Source organism: Canis aureus, chromosome 13 (genome assembly GCF_053574225.1).
Source record: "Canis aureus isolate CA01 chromosome 13, VMU_Caureus_v.1.0, whole genome shotgun sequence".
In the NCBI taxonomy this organism is placed as follows: domain Eukaryota; kingdom Metazoa; phylum Chordata; class Mammalia; order Carnivora; family Canidae; genus Canis; species Canis aureus.
In genome coordinates this window covers 68,798,248-68,821,627 of record NC_135623.1, presented here as the reverse complement: position 1 = coordinate 68,821,627, position 23,380 = coordinate 68,798,248, and the positions used below count along the sequence as shown (strand labels likewise).

Sequence of the window (23,380 nt, the reverse complement as noted above, 5' to 3'; positions counted from 1 at the left end):
TAAGCACTTCCATTATGCAGCCCCTGAAAATAAAGAAACCCCTATTTCAATTTCTGTATAAAGATAGAAATAAATCTTTAAAAACGTCTCTTCTCGTAAGTTTTACTAAATAGCTCTCCTAGTTACTATTTTAATTAAATTATGTACAAATTACATTAATATATATTAATATATAATATTAATAATTATATTAATTATATACATAGGTCATGAGACTCTTCCTACATAGTGCACCAATATTAAATTATCAAAGAACAGTTCTCAGGAACTCAGGTTCTCCAGGACAACGTGATACTGTTCCTGGGGGAGAGACTCTGCATTGTGAAAAGGGCGGTCTCCATCCTTGGATTCCCCACAAAAAACCGTTACACGGGGACCCGCCCTTGAATAAAGGTAGCCGGAAGGAAAGTAGTAAGAACAAAGCAGCTTGTTAAAGTGAGAGAAGGGATGCCTGGGGGGTGCTCAGTCGTTGAGCATCTGTGGTCTTGGGATCAAATTCCACCTTGGGGTCCCCATGGGGAGCCTGCTTCTCCCTCTGCCTGTGTCTCTGCGTCTCTCATGAATAAATAAATAAAATATTTTAAAATTTTTTTAAAAAGTGAAAGAAAGTACACCCTCAAGGTGAGAAAGTGGGCAGATTCTGGGGGCTGAACAGGGAGTCTAGGCTGTTTGGGGATTGGGTCCCTGTGGCCTCTATGTAGGCTGGGAGGAGCTGTAAGGTATCCTGAGGTGGTCTCTAGTGGACGCTGCTTCTAATCCTCTGGGAAACTCCTCCACAGTTTGGGGGGCTGTTTGGAACCCTATGAAGTTTGTACCTGAACCATCCCTCAGGCTTTCTCTTAGGTGCGGGGAGTGCACCTGCAATGCAAATGAATTGTAATGAATGAGTCGAGGAAGAGGAGAGTGTTATGTCCCTCCCTGTGGCTTTTTTTTTTTTTTATAAATTTATTTTTTATTGGTGTTCAATTTGCCAACATATAGAATAACACCCAGTGCTCATCCCATCAAGTGCTCGATGACTCAGCCCCAAGGTCTTGGAAGCCAGAAGGTCCGGATGGCGAGCGCCTGGGCTTTTAGTGTGTGACTCATCTATCACCATCCTTGCCTCCGCTCCTGTGTCCCTCATTCCCCCTCAAGCCCTTGGGACTCTGCCTCCGGGTTCTCCTTCCACGGCTCCCGTCTAGCTTCTACCTAACAATATATATTGCTTCTTGCAATCTGATCCCTTTAAGGTAACTTTAAAGAAAAGCAATATTAACAATTCTCTTAACACCGTCAAATCCCTGTGCTGAATTAACCCTCCCCTGCTTGCACTAATGTTAATTTGGTTTGGAAAAATATCCTTCTTTACGAATGTAAATAGCTTCATTTAAAATCTACGACCTTGTAAGTCTGGAATTTTAATTAGAGAACAAAACTGTTGCCCCATAGTCTTAAAGGGAACTCTTGCTTTGATTGTAAGTCACGAATAAGAGCAGCTATAAAATTATGTCCTTACTTTTGTAACAACAACAATCAGTCAAACTGATTCAAACTGCCTGTTTTGTACTGAGCTGTGAACACGGGTCAACAAGATCTTAATGAGAAAAAGAATGTGTTAACTTGCTTCAAATGGCTAATAGTTTCAACAAACTGAAAACCCATCAGATTATAATTATTTTAAAGTTTCAGTAGGTTTCACCATAACATATCCAATTACCAGTATTTAAGCTTGGCTTAGTCTAAACCATAGACAGCAACGTATCTGTGATTAAAACGAGCAAGTCTTATGAACGTCATTTTATTAAATCTGTCTTCCCAGAAGCCCTGTTGTGAAATGTTTTATATATTTTTTAGATTGCCTTGATTTGTATTTTAACTTATTGTGTGGTTTTGTTGCTTTCTGTGAAAGAGTTCTTGGGTTGCTTGGCCAACATCCTTCCGGGAGTAGTTAATGACTAGATCCCAACAATAAAGGTCTTTGTGAGTTTGTTGCTACCATTGTCACAGGTTAATTGCTACCTCACCCTTTGAAGCGGCTTATTTTCTTTTTCCTATCTAATTTTTATTCTCGGAAGCGGCATCTTCTACTACCAAGAAAGTGAGTTTTACTGTAAACTTAAAGAAAAAAAAATGCCAGTGTAACTGAAAGGTCAGGTTGGATCAACAAGCGATTGCTGGTGCTGACGTTAATTTGATCCCCAAATACGAGGCTACATTTCAACACAACCAAAGTAAAGCAGGTGCTTAACACGCATTGTTAAAGTCAGAATTTTACTCCTGGGGAAAATTCCATTTTGTTTTTCTTTTTCTAAGGTGTGGACTTAATGTTTCTCAAAGACCAGGATAGTTAAAAATATTATTTCAGGTGGGAATGGTCATGGAAGATCTAAAAACAGACCTCAGGTTGAATGAACAAATGGGGGATGCATTGGGATCATTTTGCTGAGGGAATCACAAAATCAACAAAAGACCAGAGGACAAGAATCTGAAAAGGACTATAAACGAAGAGTTTGTTGGAAAGCTGGACCCAAGAAAGCCCAAAACACTGTCCCCAAAAGTTTCATGGCCTTGCAGCCCTCACCTACATTCTGTGGTTTTTACTGGTGCGGCTAAGGCCACACATTTAAACGGGTTACTGATATGGTTATGGTCCCTATTATCATGATATCTGTTTTTCTTATAACTATTTTGAAAAAATAAAAATTAAAAAAAAAACTATTTTGAATCTATCGCACTGTTATTATTTCCATCTCTTTTTTTTTCTACCTTCTTTGGTTTAAACTCAAGTCTTGTTGTTGCTGGTTTTTTTTTTTTTTTTTTTTGGTTTTACATGATTCCATTTCCCTTTTCTCTTAAAATACCAGTTATGCTTCTTTTTAAAAGTTTGCAATATATATTTTTAACTCACCCACTCTCAAATAGCCCTGTTCTGCTCCACCGGTAGCACAGTTGTCTTAAAACAGACTGCTCCCCATTCTTCCCTCCCATCCCTTGTAACATCGCTGTTAACTCCTTTCACCTACACATAGCTGCCATCACCCGGTACATCGTCCCCAATATTAAGTAATAAGTGAGCTTTTGGATCAGTTAACAATAAGAAAAACAGACTTTATATACTTTCATTTATTTCTTCTCCAGCATTCCTTCCTTCCTTGTCTTTCAGATCGGAGTCTCTGACCTTCCTAATCTGCTTGGGCTGCCGTAACAAGGTACCAGAGGCTGAGTAATTTAAGCAACAGAAATGTATTTTTCACAGCTCTGGAAGCTAGGAAGTCCAAGATGAAGGTGCTAGTAGTTCAGGTTCTGGTGAAGGTCCACTCCTCGGGCTGGTGCATGACCACCTGCTTCCTGTTGTGCTCACATGGCCTTTCTCTGATCTGTTCTAATGGAGAGAGAGAAAGATCTCGATGTCTGTCCTCTTCTTACAAAGGCACTGATGCCATCCTAAAGAGACTCCCCTTGTGACAATAGTTAAACCTAATTACCAGGACACCTGGGTGGCTCAGTGGTTGAGCATCTACCTTTGTCTCAAGGTGTGATCCTCGGGTCCTGGGATCGAGTCCCCTGTCAGGCTCCCTGCATGGAGCCTGCTTCTCCCTCTGCCTGTGTCTCTGCCTCTCTCTGTGTGTCTCTCATGAATAAATAAATAAAATCTTTTTTAAAAAAATAAATAAACCTAATTACCTACCAAAGGCCCCAATTCCACATGCTATAACGTTGGGGATAAGGCTTCACATATAAATGTGGAGAGAACACAGATATTCAGCTCGTTATACTTCATCATTCTTTTCTCCCTAATAATGTACTTCTTTTAACATTTATTTCAACTCAGGTTTCCTAGTGATAATTTCCTTCAGTATATTCGTCCTACAACATCTTTATTTCTCTGCCACCTCGAAGGAAAATTTTGACGGATGTAGAATTCTAGGCTTTTCCCTTTCAACACTTTAAATATTTCACTTGACTTTCTTACTGGCATGGTTTTTGATAAGTCTGATGCAATTTTTATCCTTGTTCATAATTACAGACAAGATGTTTTGTTTCTGTTGTTGGTTTTTTTGGTGTTTTGCTTTGTTTTGTTTTTTTAGTTTTTTCCCCCTCTGAATTCTTTCAATATTATCCCTCTGTTTTTAGTTTTCTGGAGGTTGAATATTAGATTCGTACAAGTAGATTCTTTGATGTTTCCCTAGTTGGTAATTGCTGAGGTTCCTGCATCTGTAAATGGTTTCTGTCATTACTTTTATGAAATTTATAACCATATTGTTCCAAATATCTTTTACGTTTGATTCTCTTTCTTTTTTTTGTCTTCTGTCACACATATGTTATATTTGTTAAAACTGACCTATGAGTCCCGGATATTCTGTTTTTTTTTTTTTTTTTTTCCTTTCTGCATTTCAGTTAAGGAATTTTCTATTGGCATATTCTCAGATTTATTGATTCTTTCCTCATCTGTAACCAGTCTACTGATGAGCCAGTCGGAAGCATTTTCCATCTGTCCCATGGTTTTTGATTTGTGGTTTGCCCCTGTAGCACTTTGAGCTAAAATCCACTGTTATTGTACTAGAACGCTGTTGGCATGATGGTGAAGTGTCCTATAAGCTTCTGATAGAATGCCAGTATTTCAGTCAGCTCTTAGCGCATTTGTGACTTTCAAAAGTATTTTCTCCAGGTGGTGAGATATGGTATAATATTAGATTATTTTCACATTAGAGCCAACAGAATTGGTTGACATTTTGGATGACCAGCCTGAGAAGTAGGGAAGGAATCAAAGATGACTCCAATGTTTTTAGCCCGACACTGGGAGGGATAGGGTTGCCTCTAAATGAGATGGAAGCACTGAGGAAGGAGCTGGTTAGAGAGATCAGGAGTTCATATATTTAAAAATCTTAATCAAATTTATTATTTTTAGTTATATAAAGGGCCAATAGGAAAAAAAGATATAGCAGCTATTAGAATTACCTGTTAGGTACTCATAAACATCGGGTAAATAAGTGAATATTTAACCATGATATTTCTTTCATCTAAATAACCATCTGGCTTGTTAATACCATGAAAAGAAAGTAGTCACTATACCTGAAGATAAAAAAGTTAGATTGCATAAAGCTGCCAAAGTACTTAGATATTTTTCTTCTACAAATATTCAAGTTCAGTCTTATATGTAAGAAATTCTGTAAAATAGAGATAAACAAGATAACCATCATGCCCTTGAAGGTGATATGCATTTCTAGACCTTTTTCTTAGGACAAGTCAGTTTGTATATAGACAAGATTACTATAGCTTCAATTTTAGGCCTTGAAAGTTACTTACAACTTGCAAATTCGGCTGACGCAGAACTGTTTTTGTGAAACATAAAGATAGGGAAATTAATTATTTTCATTGTCTTAGCTTCCAATAATATATGACAACACCCAAGAAAAGTTCTGGTAAGAGGTTACTCTTTCCTTGTCCAGGAAAATGCTATTATTAATTTAGCTATCACAGAATGTACAAATTAATTTAAAATGTCATTGCCAGAAACTCCTGTACACCTTAATTGCTCCTCTATTATTTATAAACTGCACTGCAAAAGAGACAGGGAAATGAGAAACTGGAAACTATAAAGCTATTGTGTGTTACAGAAGGCCCGCAGAAAGAATTTGGCATGGAGGCATTTATTTCTTTAACAAATATTGATGAGTACTTACAATGTGCCAAGCAACATTTCAAAAAAAATTTCAATTAAAGGATACAAAGGAGTTCTCCTGACTAAACTATGTGGACAGAATTATTTTATTTTATTTTTTTGTTTTAGCCGTATCACTGGCAGCTATAAATCATTCGATGATCCAATCCCTCCAGTAATTAACCAACCCCATGGAACAAACTTGGAAAGCAAGTTCCCAGTTTTGATCTATTCAACTTTTCTTAGAATCAGACTGTTGAAAGAGAGTTCAAATGTTCTTTGGGATTTGTCCACTAAAATTTACATCTAAATCCAATGCAATTCCAACGTAATTAACACATTAACAAGTATTTCCTAAACAGGTCCTTCGGGGATCTGAATGGCTCCAGCCACGATGTACCTGGCTTATCTCTTAATACTAAGCTGAGGAAGAATTGATTAAAAGTGAATTGACACAGTGAAATTATTATTAATACATTAATACATGTAATAATTAATATGCCTAATACATTAAGACAATCAAAGCCACATTTCCTGGATTTCAACTTCACACGACCAAGCAGCTGGAGAGACATCTAGGATCTGTAATCCTCTGGGCTTCAGTGATACATTCTGTGCCTAACTCCGGTTACAGATCTGCTCCATCTTGAACCTTTTTTCTGTAATTATTTTGGACCACAAAAACTGTTGATTAAAGAGGCAAATTCATGTAAACTTCACCTTTTAAACAACGCCTTCTTTTTGTCTTAAACCAGACCCTGTTCCTTAACAACATTTTTGTTTATTTGCTATTAAACAAATTAGCAAGCAAAAGATTTTTTTTCCAGTTTTCCTCAACTTCCTTTTTTTCATAATTGCATCAGATTCTTCAAAGGGAAAGGTACATTATCTCCATCTTTGTTTCATATTTCTCTATCTCTATACATACGACTCTATACAATAACACTTGTCAACCCTATTCTATAAAGCCAATTATTGTTTATTTTTCTCTGAATTCATTATATCCACATTTCTTAAGCTTGATCACTCCCCCTCCAAGATCTTACAACATGGTCTCTCTACTGGCTATTTCCTTTCTTCCTTTACATATGCACAGAATATCCTAAGCATTTCTCTTCTTTGCCTTTGACAACATAAGGTGTGTTTCAACCTTTTCCATTAGTTTACAATCTAATCCTTCCTTCCTCACTTTATTTTGTCCATAACAATAATCCTATAGTATTGTTGGTGTCCTTCTGTTTAACATTGACTAATTAATAAATGCAGTAATCAGTTCTTTCTGTTCAGTGTCTTTTTTCTTTGACTCTGTTGTCAGATTTTACTTATTTGTCCCATTTATTTTGAGGTTGCCATTATAGGAATGAGGCCTTACTGGTAAATGAAACCCTTAAAGATGGAATCAGCATTATATATATAAAATTGGAAAAAATATGAATTGATCATCTTAAATTGGATAGGTTCTCCCCTCTATGACTTCTAGAAGTGGCCCAGAAGTAGCAGCACTTTTACCCATCACCAGTGCTCAACCAGTACCAAGGTTAATGGCTTAAACTATTACTTAACCTAAGCCAATTAGATCTTTTGCAAGGCAGCTCTTTCCATATCTTGAGTCAGAAATTAGCACTCATGCATGTAATGAAAAGTATTCAATAGTATGTTGCAAAGTGATGCATTAGCTAAGTGCCCTAACAAGCGGAACTTAAGGCACAGGTACATCCCCATCCCCCAGGACATGATTTCTGTGCATAAGATTAATAAGAGACTTGTAATTTTTGAAATAATGGTAATAAATCAAGTAGCTACATCATTATGATAAATAAATCGGTTATACAACAATGGTCAAAGGAGACTTTAAAAAATACAACATTTAATGAGTGGGGGAGTGAACAAAATGATGTGATAACTTAAAGCTTAAATGAAGGGATAAGATTTAAGAGTCTTACTCATCTAACCAGTGAAGTTTACTAAAAAAAAAAAAAAAAGAAAGGGAAGCTAAACTTGATAACATGAAGTTTAACATTAAATGTGAAATATTTAGGGTCAGTGAGAATAAACTGACTCATAACCTGATCTGGCCTGAGAGTATTTTTTTTTTGGTGGCTGAGATGGAATGGGGAGGAGTGGTGCCTTAAGATTACTATAACCCTGGGAAATGTTGTGTAAATATCGTTATAGTTCCTAGAAGGTATAAAATTCAAAACAGAAAAATGATGACATGGATTAAACCACTGGTGTTGTAGTTCAGAATAGACTTACATTTAAGTATTTTTATAGGTTTTATTATTATTTAAAATATTGGGGAAATTTTAAAAATCAGACAAAATAAATGTGTTATTATATATTGAAATTTTAAGAGAATTTAATGAGTTAATTTGTGATCAGTGTTGTCACATAGTTTTTATTTGAACAAGTTTTGTATGTAGTATACATAAATTAAATAAATTGAGATGAAACATAATAGATAGTACAAAATTAGATGAAGAGGCCCCGGTGCAATAGCAAATATAATTAATCCAGTGATGCAAAAAAATACTGGTATCCTTCTATCTTTTAATTTTATTGTCATTTTGCTTTTATTGTATGCTTCTCTTACTTTACATATATCTTCAATTAACTATAATGTTTTTTTTTTCTATTTCAATTCAGTAAGTATAAAAATAAACACACCATTTTCTCCTGGGGAAAAAGTTCTCTCTGTATATACATTTTGGGTACCTATTCCTAGACTAAAACTACAAATCTTGAGAACTTTTTGGCTCATCTCTTTACTTGAGTCCTAATAATCAAGCATGAATTGTTACTTCTTTTTTTAAAGATTTTATTTATTTATTGAGAGAGAGAGAGGGAAAAAAAAACAGTGTGGGGAGGGGTAGAAGGAGAGGGAAACAGATAATCTCAAGCAGACTCTGAATCGAACACAAAGCCCAAAGCTAGACTAAATCTTAGTACCTGGAGGTCATGACCTGAGCCGAAATCGAGAGTCGGATGCTTAACTGACTGAGCCACACAGGTGGCCCTAAATTGTTATTAAAAAAAAAAAAAAATATATATATATATATATATATATATTAGTAACATCTGTATCTTCCTTTATTTTTCCACTGCCACTATTATATTAAAAGTTCCTATCACTGAACAGAGTTTTCTAACTGGCACTTCTTTTTATTCTTCCAGTTTATTGGCATATAATTGACAAATAACATTTTGCCAGTTTAAGGTGTACAACGTGATGGCTTGGCATATGTATATTTTGCAAATTGATTGCCACAATGTTAGTTAACACACCCATCACCTCATATAGTTATAATTTTTGTGCCTGTGGGAAGAGCTTTCAAAATCTACTCTCTTAAGTACTTCAAATATACAACACATAATTGTTAACTATACTCACCACGTTGTACATTACAAACCCAAGATATACTTCTAACTGGAGGTTTATACCCTTTGACTAACATCTCCCCAGACCCCTCTCCAGTTTCCCCTGCAGCCAGTGTCTTTTCTGCTTCTATGAGTTCTGTTTTTATAGATTCCACATACAAGCCAGATGATACAGTATTTGTCATTCTCTATCCGACTTGTTTCACTTAGTATAAAGAAGTTGAATTTCATTTTAGTTGTCACAAATAGCAGGATATACTTCTTTTTAAAGTCAGATTATATTTTTTTTATTTATATTTTTATATACATCCATTCATCTGTTGATGAATATTCAGGTGGTTTCCCTATCTTGGCTATTGTGTATGATGATACAATGAACACGGGAGTACATATATCTATTCAAGATAATAATTCCTTTCTTTCAAATATTCCAGAAGTGAAATTGCTGTATCATATGGTAGTTATATTTTTATTTTCTTGAGGAATCCCCATACTGTTTTCTATAGTAGCTCTATCCATTTAGATTCTCACTAACAAGGCACAAGGGTTTCCTTTTCTCTGCATCCTTACCAAACTTGGTTATGTCTTGTTTTCTTGATCATAGCCACTCTAACAGATGTGAGGTGCTAGCTCCCATTTTAACAGTCCATTTTTAATAATAATAATGCACACTGTGATCAAGTTAACTTTTTCTTGCATGTTTTTATCATATAAAATGTCTCAACTTCAAGTCTATTGCCTACATATTTAGTTCTGTGCTTATTTATTGGCCTTTAAAACATCCACCATCAGTATTATCCTTAATCAGATTAAGTTTATATCTTCTCACACTACAAGTTGAATTGTTCACTTAAATCAAAGTGGTCACACCATTTTGGGTGTATCACTATATTCACAGAGACCGTACATACCAGTTTAGAACATAATGTGTATTCACTACAAGTTTATTTAATGGAGCTTGGTGTGTTTCTCACATGCCATGCTTAGACATGCACATTCTCACCCTTGGGATACATTCCTTCTATATCCTACATCTGTACATTCCACTCAGTCTTTAAAGCCCACTAATTTCCAGCTGATCTAGACACATTCCTATATGGCTATACACCACTATATCTTCTTTATTCACAATATTTTTCCATTTGGAATATTTCACTGTGAGCTTTAGCTGTTTATACAAGTGTATTACAACCTCCCTAAAGAGGACACATTCTCATTGTTTGATGCATTCACTATAACATCTACCAGAGTGCTAAGCTTATAATACATAATCAATAAATTATGCGATTGTTCATTGATAGATAATTTTATATACTAATTACTTCAGCAAATATTGATTAACTTCTCATTGACATATCTGCTAACATTGAATATACAACAAAAATAGGAGACCCTTTCATAGTCTCCTACTTAAGCACTTTGCAATGGGGAAAACAAATACAATTTCAATAGAGTAGGAGGAAAATACACACAATTTACAGTGGGAATATAAAAAAAGAAAGAGAAATGGAATTTCCAGGAAGATGGTCTTGCATGTACAAAATATCAAGAAAGGAATACAGAAAATACATATAGCCTTGCACTCTGCTACTCCTTATCATCTTCTTTTATTTGCTGGTTTGCTTGTTTATTGTCAATATCCCAAACTAAAATGTAAATTCTATGAGAAAACAGACTATCTCGAACTAGCTCTCTATTATAAACTCTGATTAACATATTGCCTTGCACATGATATCACTGTCAGTAAATATAATATAAATAAATATTTACTGAACTATGAATACAATACATTTCCAGTGACTCTGTTAAAAGTCCTTTACTGTGTCTCTTTGTGTTTGGCAGAGGCCATAAGGGTGAGGCATAGGCAGTGGGGACACAGGAAGTTTGAAACAAGTTATACACATAAAGATTTTGACTTCATTCTGAAGACAAAGATGACCCACAGAAAGAGGGAAGGCAAGAGAAGGTATCATAATCAGGTATGTCTTTTGGAATGATCACTCTGGCACTGGTATGGGTGGTAGGACATTAATTAGAAAAAATAAGCTAGAATGCTGGAAAACCTATTGGAGGTCATTGCATCTATAACTCAAGACCCAAACAGAATAAAAAAATAATGAGATGGAAATAAGGGTAGGATTCCAGAAATATTTAAGTAGTAGGAATATAGACTGATGGAGTCATTCTGGAAAACATTCTGGCACACTTATAAGTGAATGATAATTAATGGTCCTGGGTATATATCACATAGAAATGCTCAGTTGCGTAAGTGCAGATGTACCAGGATATTGTCACAGTGTTTTATCTGGCAGGCTGGCATCTTAGTCACTGTTGTTGTCTATGAGTGGCAGAGAGGAGCAGAAAAGTGTGGTGTATGCACACATGGAATATTAGTTATTAAACAGCAGATTAAATGTATTAAATCACAACTTGGATGGATCATTGGATCATAGAAACATAGTGCTTAGTTTCATAAGTAAAGTGAAGAATGCAATATCCAAGTAAATCATATTTGCATAAAAAATACATACATTTTAGAACTTCCCATTCTTCAATAAACAAAACAAACAAAATATACAGTTAAATAGAAGATAATAATCTTGGCTTATTCCAGGAAAAAAAATCTGTGGTTATTTATTGGTATTGCAGCAAATTTATGAATTTCCACTAGTAGCATTAACACTATGATGCAGCTTTCTTACCCAAAAACAATAATACAGATTTTCATTTGTTCAATCTACTCTTCTCTTAAAGGTTACAATTAAATGGCAATGAAAATAAGGAGGCATCATAAATGGCGTTTATTTGAATAAGGGTCTTGTCACCCTTATGGTGAGAACTATAGGATTACCTGTATCGTGGGTTGATACTCATTTCCTGTTATAACTTCGTTGAATGATTCAGAAAAGGGGAAGAAGGAGCACTGGAAAGACCTACCTAGCTTCCTTTATACCTGGCCTCTGGTGCTCTTGTAGGTCTTGTTCCAGAGTCACCACTGACTGAACAAATTCCTGTTGCACACAAACACTATTTCAGATGTTCCTGGCCAGCCCGATAATGTTGAGGTTTTGACATCCAGAGTATTGCATACTAATTAAGTTTAAATAACTATGTCGACAAAAATACACTAATGCAAAAGATCAGATCTTATTTTGAAAAAAAATCAACTAAATTTACACCCTGAAACCTTTCCCCAATTGTTAACACTTCTCTAAGTGAAATTGCTGATGCAGATCTAGCTTCCTTTCTTCCATTCTATTATTATCTCAGAAATTAAGAGGTAATCACTCAGGTTAAGTGGCTCTCATTGTAGATTATGCTCTAACTCCCTGTCTCTATTGATTATGGATTGTGTCACCACTTTGAAGGTGAAACTTTCTCATTCAAATGATCCTGTAATGATGTGTATATCCTCCTGATGACCCTTGAACTATTTCATCCTTGGCAGGATGTCGTAGAGCATGAATAATCCTTGCATTGTTGCAGACTCTGGTCTTTATGCAACTACTCAACACTTACTAAGCCAAGTATTAATGAGCTTCCACTTCCTCAGTTATTCTAGTTATTCTTTGTTTTAAATTCATTTTGAAAATGTTAACTGAAATTTCCTTTCAAAAGAACAACAGATTTCACAAATAATTTCACTGACACAGATTTCATTTACAGTTTTATTGCAAATTAATTTAAAGAAAAAATATAAATTATGCTCTGCTTTTTACAGATGTTATCATTTTTAATTTCTTAGAAAAATTCAAGAGAACTCCTCACTAGATTCTCTGTTTTAATTTCCCTGAGAAGCAACACATAGTCAATGGGACACCTGAGCTGGGGTTTAGTGCTGCTGTTTCTAGTTATAAAACATCATTCAAGTTACTTAAACTCTTTAACATCAACTCTCTCCTTATAAAATAATAATAATACTAGCCACCTTTTATTAGTTAGATTCTCTAGAAAACAAAATCAATGAAATGCAAAGAAAGATATATTGAAAGAGATCTATTATGAGGGATTGATTTGCATAATTATGGAGGCTGAGAAGCTGCATGATCTGCCATATGCAAGCTGGAGCCCTGGGAAAGCCAGTGGTGCAGTTCTGGTTCCTGGCCTATGAACCAGAGAAGCTAATGGTGTAAAATCCCAGTCACAATCCAAATGCCTAAGAAGTAGAAGTTCCAATTCAAGCAATGAATTCAGGCAATTCAAGCAATTCAATCCGATGTCTGAGGACAGAAAAAGATGAAGGTCCCAATTCAAGCAGTGATAAAATTTGCCCTTTCCTCACCTTTTTGTATCATTATTCAGGCCCTGAAGGATTGAATGATGCCCACTTATATTGGTGAGGTTGCTCTTTTTTACTTAGTCGACCATTTCAAATGTTAATCTCTTCCAGAAACACCTTCACAGATACACCTAGAAATGTTTTAATAGCTCTCTAGGCATCTCTCAGCCCAGTCAAGTTAAGACATAAAATCAACCACCACAATCTTATAGAACTGCTAGGTAGATTACAGATCATAAATAGATGGGTAGTGGCCACTGTAGACGCTAAATAACTGGCAGATATGATTACAATGATTTAAAAAATATAATAGTGGAGTAGAAATAAGGGACAAGGATTTGGTTTGATTTGATTTGATTGATTGACTTAAGGTTGAGAGAGAGAGTGTGTGTGCACAAGCGGGAGCAGAGGGACAAAGGGAGAGAGAGAGACAGAAGAACCTTAAGCAGGCTCCACTCGCAGTGTGGAGCCCATTGCAAGGCTAGGTCTCACGTCCCTGAAATCACATCCTGAGCCAAAATCAAGAGTTGGATGCTTAACTGACTGAGCCACCCAGGTGGCTAGGGACAAGGATTTTAGAGCCTTGTCACAATTGGAATCGATCTTAGTTCTGACATATCAGTAATTTAGCTGTTCTCAGTAGTGTGTGGGTGCGTGTGCAAGTGTGTATGCATGCTTTGTTAGAAGAGATCCATTTATAGGTCTTTATTAATATTTTGTTGGAGAAAAAAATGGGAAACCCCAAGTTAAGATTCTTTACACATTGCTGTTTAACTGAATATATTATCATCGGACTGATGACTATGAGCTGTTGGCAATTTTCATCATTCTTCAGAAAGGTGCTTCTTATATATCTTCAAATTTCTGGTCTTGGATGCTCTCACAGGTTTGGGTTCAATAGACACTGATCACAGATAATCAATAGATATTTCAGTCATATCCAACCACAAAAATATGCATTGTGCATCCTCCTTCCAGGTAATCAAAATTTCACCTCTTCCCTTGGTTGTGTTGTTTTCGGCATCTCTATCCTCATTGCTTGCAGGTCGGAAGTCAGTGGCAGTAATTTGAGATGTGTACTTTCAAGCTATTTTCAAGACTACCCACAATTTTCCGAATATGAGCACAAAACCATCCTGATTGGCATTAGCTTTATGTCACAGAATAATCATATATCCAGCTCTGCTTACCAGCTATTGTGTCTACTTCATGCAGCAGTGAAGACCAACAAAAGACAGTTGCCAACAAGTGATTTCTGAAATATACTACAGAAGGAAGAAGAGATCATTATCTCTGAAAACACTTTAATCAATAGCCACGGTAGGTACAAAGAGTCCACTTTTATGAGTAGATATAATAAAATTTGGGGGTTTGAGATTTACTCTTATTTTATACTTGAAAATAAAACGTACATCACCTTATTGTTTCACATTAAAGTAAATTATCATGATCTGTTGATTACATAAGAGGTCACATTTGTATAGTGACAGATGTACAGGTTTTTAGAGCAGATGTATATATATATATGTGATGTTGCTGAAAATTAGTGTATGTAAATATACTAGAAGGAGCAAGTTTGGGCTAAAGGAGCTCCACAGTGTGTTGTCATGTCTAATGCTGCTTTTACACCAAGGTCCTCATGTTATCAGTTGGTAGCTCCTTTCTAGACTTCTCTAAACGTGATTTCTTTCTTTTTCTTCTGCACTCCTTTATGCAGCTTGCTCCTGCACATATCTTCTTCAATCTAGCCAAATGCACAGTCGAACAAAGCCTGGTTTTCTGACAGGGACCAGCAAGTGTCAGTGCGTTTCTGTAGCTGAACACATTCAACTTTGTGAGGGTCATGAACAGTCTCTTCGACAGCCTGGTGTATTTACAGCCACACACATTTCCCCAGAGTGTAGAGTTTGAATTCACTCGATGACCTTGTGGAGGCTGATGGTCATTTTGAGCTTAAAAAATATGTGAAATCACTTATTTAACTTCAGTTCATACAACTCCTCAAGCTCAACAACCAATCGAAGCTCATCCAAAATCCTCCTTCCGTTACCCCCCTCCTGGCTGGGAACACTGTCAGTCTCAGCCCACTTAGTGGAAGTGTCCGTGGTGATTATAGTGTCAATAGGCTAAAGAAGATAAAGCATTTTATTTTATTTTATTTTATTTTATTTTATTTTATATTTATTTCATTTTTAATTTTTTTTAGATAAAGCATTTTAAAGGACATTTTTTTCCTATGTATGTACCACATGCACTGGCCGATAACACATGCGTTTGGGCACTTTAGAGCTTCTGTGGGACTTCCTAATCTTAGGATTTACTGAAAAGACAAATCCTATGTTAATATCTGTCTCAACTGTAAACTATACATTTCTTTCACCTTTTATTTTAAAAAACCTGTAGTAACTACAAAGGACAAGCGTTCAGGGTAAGCAGATTGACAGATTTGACCTTTGACTCGGCGTCTACAGCTACGTCTCAGCTGTCCTACTTATTAACAGGCTATTTATTAACAAGCAATCTGCCACCAGACAGTTCCAGAAGGTTCATCTGGCGTGATGATGATCTATGGTATGTTTAGCTCAACATCTCGCCGCAGCATATTTCTCCAGGGCACTTTCATCTAAGGAAGCCTTGAGATGCCCTGTGGCCGGGGCTCTTCCACGTGCTGTCACTGCCCCGGTGCGAAGGCCAACGCTGCCTACTAGAGGACCAGCTGCCAGCCATCGTGCCACCCCCAACGCAGCGTGGTTCTCACATGTTCAGCTTGGCCTCTCAGCTTTGCACTCATCCTGGAACTTTTTAATTAGCTTCCTGACATGTCCAAGCAGCTGTCTTCTGGATGAGTTTCAACTACCCACAGCTTTTCCCTTGACTGACTGAGAGTCCCTCCATGCAACTATGATCATTATAACATACCCTAACTATCCCTGACGGCTCTGTCTTGGTCCCATCCCCATAGCACTTTGCAGCCAAAGGAACTTACACCAACTACATTTCCCTGGGAAACATATCTTAGACTTTGCTTATATTCATTAATTTAAACAACTGTCTTCAGGCACGTAAAATAACACTAATGTTAACACAGAGTCAAAAGTTAATATCTGTTGTTCCACATTTCTTTTTTAAGGTTTTGCTTATTTATTTGATAGAGAGAGCGCAAGAGAACATAAGCAGTGGAGGGCAGAGAGAGAGAGAGAGAGAGAGAAGCAGGCTTCCGCTGGAACCCAGGACCCTGGGATAATGACCTGAGCTGAAGCCAGTCGCTTAACCAATTGAGCCACCTGGGTGCCCCTAGAATAATTTTTTTATATTTGATTTTATTTCCTTTAGTATTTAAATAGTGCAGGCTACATAGAAAATAATGAAACAAAAATACATGACAAATTAAAACATGGAGCTACACTATGAAAAACAATTACAGTATTAATGTGGCCAATTATTGCTATTCCTATCATTTGCTTTCCATTATTTTTTTGGTAATGGTTTGTGTTTATTAAGTAGAATGAGATAAAAGGGAGCCATTCTTTTTTTTTTTTCAATATTAGCATCAGGTTTCATTATTCAGTTGGGAAAGATGTTAAATATTTTACTAAGTTGGTAACATTAAGATGAAAAAAGCAGCTTGGTTTATTGGGCGTAATCTGCTAAAAATTAATAAGGAATAATTGTTCAATAAGAAAATCAGAGCTCTTTAGGACCTCCCTTTGTCTTCAGGGTATTGATATTTGGGAAGAAACAAAGATAATGCAGTAGAGAAAGAGAATGAGGATGTAGGAAAAGGAAGCACGTGTGAATGAGTAAATATTGGGCTGGAATAGTTGCCAGTGAGAAAACAGTTAAAACTGTTGTAAATGTACACACTCATGATATTGGGAGCTTATAAAACTGAAGTATAATTTGACAATAAAGTTTATTTCCTATTATTTCAGTAAGATTTTCCTTTTCTATTATTTAGCTCAACATTGTTTACTAGAGTTCAGTCTTGTCTCAATAATATTCACTAATGTTTCCTCCTCAGCTGGTAGTCTACAGAATAATGAAAAAATAAAACTCCTATCTTTAACAGCCATTAGCAAAACCTATACTTAAAATCAATTTGAAGAAATAAGTAGAGACATTCCTCCCACCACACACACAGTTTATTGACTCTCTTTAGGACATCGGCCTTCTTTTTGATTCTTAAATGACAGGATTGTGTTTCCTCTTTGCTTGGAATGATTCCTCCCCAACCTTTGCAAAGCTGCCTCCTTCACATTCATCAGTTTCTATGTAATGTATCTGAAGCTTCTGTTCCATCAATCTTTGCGCAATTACTGTTTTATATTCTTCATGGTACATATTGTGTTTAGAGCAACTCATTTGTTTACTTGTTTATTTACTGTTTCTTACATGCAAGAGTACAATCCTGTAAGAACAGCAGTATTATATATTTTGGGGTTTTTTTTAAAGATTTTATTTATTTATTCATGAGAGACACAGAGAGGAGCAGAGACAGGCAGAGGGAGAAGCAGGTTCGTCTCAAGGACCTGATGTGGGATTCGATCCCAAGACCCTGGGATCACGACTTGAGCCGAAGGCAGATGCTCAACCACTGAGCCACCCAGGCATCCCAGTATTATCTATTTTCTATTTATTTTTTTGTTTCTATTGAAGTTTGATTTGCCAACATACAGCATAACACCCAGACCTATATCACTTTCCCTCAAGAACCTTCATATTTTCAACCAAGGTTTGGGTTACTTTATTACTGAAAGTCATATGACTGTTAGAAATATGTGAATGAAAAATAACTCTTATGCTTATAATTAAGGCAAATTGCCAGCACTTATGGCAACAAAACTATGTTACAGAAAAACTCCAATGTTAATTCAATGCATATACCTCACAAAAAGTTAAAGGCATCTGGTCAAAATTTTGTTGCGATTTAATTTTATGGAGGGTTGATGATTCATTATATGATAATGTATTTTAAATTTATTTAAAAAAAATAAAAAATAAATAAAAAAAATAAAAAATAAAATAAAATAAATAAAATAAATAAATAAATAAATAAATAAATAAATAAATAAATAAATAAATAAAAGGGATCCCTGGGTGGCGCAGCGGTTTGGCGCCTGCCTTTGGCCCAGGGCGCGATCCTGGAGACCCAGGATCGGATCCCACGTCGGGCTCCCGGTGCATGGAGCCTGCTTCTCCCTCTGCCTGTGTCTCTGCCTCTCTGTCTCTCTCTGTGTGACTATCATGAATAAATAAATAAAATCTTAAAAAAAAAAAAAAAAATTTATTTAAAAGGGGCAGCCTGGGTGACTCAGCGGTTTAGTGCCGCCTTCAGTCCAGGGCCTGATCCTGGAGTCCTGGGATCGAGTCTTACATCAGGCTCCCTGCATGGAGCCTGCTTCTCCCTCTGCCTGTGTCTCTGCCTCTCTCTCTGCCTCTGTGTGTCTCTCATGAAAAAAAAATTATTTAAAGGCCAATGTTTTTTAAAAAATTTAAAAATTAAAAAAATAATAATAAAGGCCAATGTGTCCTGCATTGTTAAATAATATTTACCTATGGTGCTTAGGTACCTTTCTTATAAAGAAGAGCTATAGTAGGGAAATGATTTCAGGAAAGCTACAGTAGTCTGGTGTCTTTTTCTGCATGAAAAAAAATCAATCAGTGAATAATCATTCAGTGAAAAATGAAGCAATTGACATATTTGGAGCTTAACAATAACCCAATTACCATTGCTTATGCTGCAAATCTCGTAAATTTGTTACAGAAATAATTGGTTTGTCTAAGGCACATCCCCGTTATTAAGTATTCCAATATATGGCTGATTGAGTGTCAAAAAAAAGTGAGGAAGTGCAATATGGACGATGGAAACTAAGAGAAAATACATCAGGTGAGAGCTTGCATAATATTTTTTTTAAAGATGTCCGAGTGACAGGCTCAGTAAGACTATTTTTTCTTCTCATTATTAATAGTTCTGATAATAATAGTACAAACTTCTAACCTAGAAAAGGTGTGAACTTATACCTATATATTCAGATTTGGGGTTAAAATTAGAAGGTTTACATACCATTCTAAAATTTGTTTTAAAAGTATGATAACCCAGAAGTACCCTTACCCATTGCAGTAACTATCTATCAAAATTTGGAAAATGGTTTCATTTTGCATGTAAATTCTTTGGTTGCTTCTAGTTTGCTTCAGTGTCTGAGGGTTTGTCACTTACTAGTCAATCAAGGAATTTAGTTTTGTTTTTATTTAAGCCAAATTTATTTTTTTATTTTTCCATCTCAATGAGCTACCCCATAAATGGAGACAAAAACACAGAAAGGCATATTCAAAATGGATTCAAGACCTAAATGTGAGACCTAAAGCTAAAAATTCTAGAAGAGAACAGACAGTAATTCTCTGACATTGGCTGTGCCAATATTTTTCTAGATATGTCTCCTGAAGCAAGGGAAACAAAAGGAAAAACAGACTGTCGGGACTACTTCAAAATGAAGAGCTTCTATAAGCAAAGGAAACAACCAGCAAAACTAAAAGACGATCTACTAAATGGGAGAAGATACTTGCGAATGACATCTCTGCTAAACCGTTAGTATTCAAAAATACCAAAAAGAAACATTTTTTAAAAAAATCTCTGTTGTTTTAGTTCTTGGACTTAGTAAAAGTCTGACTGCGCTGCTTTGAATATTACTTGTCATCTGCACAGTCATAAAACAGCCACCATCCTGGATGCTGCCACATTCTTTCTTAGCTTTCCCCTGGTTTGGAATGATTCTTCCTTGTTTTGCACTGATTCTTCCTTGTTTTGCACGGCCCCTTTTTTCCCTGATAGCTCTTCCCCCTATCATGATGCTCTTGCATCCTCTCTGTATCACTTTTGCATAAAACTAACAATGTGCAATGCGTAGACTTCATTCTTTCTCATGTTTTCAGTCCTCTATTATTCTATAAAAATCTGTCACAAAACTTAGTGACTTCTATTACGCTTACAAGGTTACCGTCTGGACGGGGCTCGAAGGGTCAGCTTCTCTCTACCCCAACTCCTCTCTACTCCACTGGCCTCAAGTGAAGGCTACAGTTTAATGAAGGCTCTTTCACTCAGATGTCTGGCAGTGACTAATAGGCCCCGGCTGAGACCACAACTGGGACTGTGGCCAACACACTTGTGAGTGTGGCCAAAACACCTTTTTCGTGTGGCTGCTTGTCTCCCCCACAACATGGAACATGGTTACTGGGCTCTAAGGCAAGCGGCCCATGGCCCGGAGGAACCCGGCAGGTGCTGTTTTGCCTCTTATGACCCAGACTCAGATGTCACGTGGCGAGATTTCTAAAGCATTCTAACACTCTACTACTATATCCTTTGACTTTGGCTACACTGATAGGGAAAAGTGGCTTCTGCCACTATTTTTCATCCATGATTTTTTTCATATAATAAAAAAGACTATTCAATCTAACATCATAAAATATAGAGATGTCATTAAATACTAAGTAAGAGGATATAGAAGGTAAGTAGTTGTGCGCTCAAACTATTTTACAAACATACGCTTGCATCTATAAAAGATCTTTATTCTGTAAACCAGACACGATGTGCTCTAGTTAATACGTTTTTAAATGATAGATGTTTAATTTTAAAATTCATCTGAAATTCCATCTAGACATTAGTGACACTTTAGTAAAATTTCTGTCCTTTTTATCTGAACATGAGAAATGAAGTTGTCTTATATTCTTTAAAGATTACTTATTTGCAAATTTTACATAAGCAGTTTCTAAGTTTTACTGCTTTCCAATCATTTTTCATTCTTTTTCTTCTTTTTTTTTTAAGCTGTGATAATTGCTTTCCTGACACTTCCTTTTACTTTGATTAACTTCCGAGAAAATTTCTGTCATAGTGTCTAGACACAAATTCCTAGTAACTCTATGGAATGAGAGACTGTTTATAAGGCAAAAATTTGGGAGCCATGTCCCTATCACTTGGGGTTACAAATTCTTTACTGTTTTATATTAAACTGATATTCTGTGTACTCTCATTTGATGCAAGCGCTGTCTGTCAACTGAATATCACAAATGGCATGAAATTAAATAAAATAAAGGAAATAGCTATTTCATTTTTCATGACTTGACTAAACATATTTGTTAAGAACTCACAGTGTGATGGAGAGGAGCTACTCTTTATTCAAAGGAATATTTAACTAAATCATCATCCTATAGCAAATGTCAGATGCTAAAAAGAAAAGTAGAAAAAAGAAAAAAGAGGATAAAATAAAGATAGAAAGCTTACAATAGAGAGAATTAATCAAATTCAATTCCCTACTAATTCATCTATTTTAACATACCATTTCAGAAACACGTTTGTTTTGAAAAAATTGTTTTTACTAGTCATTACTTTTTCCTCTATTATTCTTTCTTGTAGCATGCAATAAATATGAGTTCTTGAAATATTGATGTAATTTTCTGAAAATATTAAAGTATATTAATAAAAATAGAGGGCTGAGTATTAGCTTTCCTTCTATGACTTTTAAATTTAATAATTCCAATTGACTTGATGAAACACAAGTAAATCAGCTTAACTGAGTCTTGACTGTAATATGTATGTAAATGTTTTTTGCCTTCAAATTGTGAAAGGATCAGAATCTGAAGTGGCCAGAGTTGAATATTCTAATTCTCTGAGGGACTGCTTGGAATAAATAAAGCATGCAATAAACTTCTGTAAAACATGTTAGAAGTCCAGTGACCTTAGTGTCCTGCATCTTAAATGGGTAAATGAAAATAAAAACAAAAACACACAAAACAAAACAGGACTTGTTTTGTTTTTTTTTTTTTTTTTTTGCAGTAAGCTATATGTTCCTATCAATCATCTTCCTGTAACCAAACCTGTACAGAAAAAGTTATATTTAGAATATTGAGTATCATGATGTTGTTGACCTTTTCCAATGCCCTTAGCATATGATAACACTGGGGCATTCTAAATATTGTTAGTTTTTTCAGTGTTTGTTTGCTTTGGTCTGTCTCTATAACCCACAAAGAGAATCAGCCGTTCTTTATGTGAGGAGGAAGAAAAATATCTTTGGTTGTTGCCATTTGAATACTACTATCGAAAGTGCTGGAAAAGTGTGCCCGTCTTTTCTAATTGTTTGATGCGGCTTTATTTATTTTTTAATTTAAGTATAATTAATATGCAGTGTTATATTACTTTCAGGTGTACAATGAAATCATTCGACCTTTCTTTACATCACTCAGTGCTCAAGACAAATGGACTCAAGCACCTTTATCTATTTCACACCCCCACCCCCACCTACTTCCAGTTTGTCTTCGGTATTTAAGAGTTTGTGGGTGTTGTTTGTCTTTTTTTGTTTGTTTGTTTTGTTTGTTTCTCAATTCCCCATATGTGTGATGTCATATGGTATTGTCTTTCTCTGTTGGACTTAAGAATGGACTCATACTATGGTGGCAGGATAAATTAGGGAATCATTTAAACAGGGAAATTCACATCCACATCACTTAATATATGTCTTTTGATCTAAAAATTTGTTTTCCAATAAAAAGAAAATGTTATTGAAAAAGATCACAGTTTTGCACACTTTTATTTATGTAGAAAACTCATTATAATATTGTTTATATTTGAAAATGTTAAATAGAGATTGAGTAAATAATTCCACATAATGGGAAACTCGAAAGACACATATTGGTTATAGATTGATGTATAATATATAATATGAAATTATTTAAGATATGGTAACATATTAAAATATACAGCAAATAACAAGTTAATACACTTGTCATAGTATAATTAATATATTTTTTAAGATTTAATTTATTTATTCATGAGAGACACAGAGAGAGAGAGAGGCAGAGACACAGGCAGAGGGAGAAGCAGGCTCCCTGAGGGGAGCCCGATATGGGACTCAATCCCAAGACCAGGGATCATGCCCTGAGCTGAAGGCAGACTCTCAAACACTGAGCTACCCAGGCATCCCTATAATTTAACTTTGAATCTGTAATATTAATTACCCATCATTGCTTGAAAATTTTATCATATACTTCTTACAGTATTTATCTGTTACTAGATTTTTGTCTCCCTCATC

At 35.6% G+C, this 23,380-nt stretch overlaps 1 protein-coding gene across 5 annotated transcripts in view; it reads left to right on the top strand.

Moving 5' to 3' along the window:
* Positions 1–22,800, top strand: part of LOC144281704 (uncharacterized) — a 76,449-nt gene extending 53,649 nt beyond the window's left edge. For 3 of the 5 annotated variants that reach the window (XR_013350127.1, XM_077844413.1, XM_077844414.1), the window contains 5 exons: positions 10,865–11,001; positions 14,347–14,621; positions 19,066–19,188; positions 19,731–19,886; positions 22,495–22,800. Coding sequence is in view for 4 of the 5 variants with exons in the window: in XM_077844413.1 (XP_077700539.1) it covers positions 10,865–11,001; positions 14,347–14,367 (158 nt within the window). In the remaining variant the exon portion in view is untranslated. The remainder of the gene's footprint in view (positions 1–10,864; positions 11,002–14,346; positions 14,622–19,065; positions 19,189–19,730; positions 19,887–22,494) is intronic. The other 2 variants (XM_077844415.1, XM_077844416.1) reach the window with 2 other exon arrangements.
* Positions 22,801–23,380: the final 580 nt, after the last annotated feature.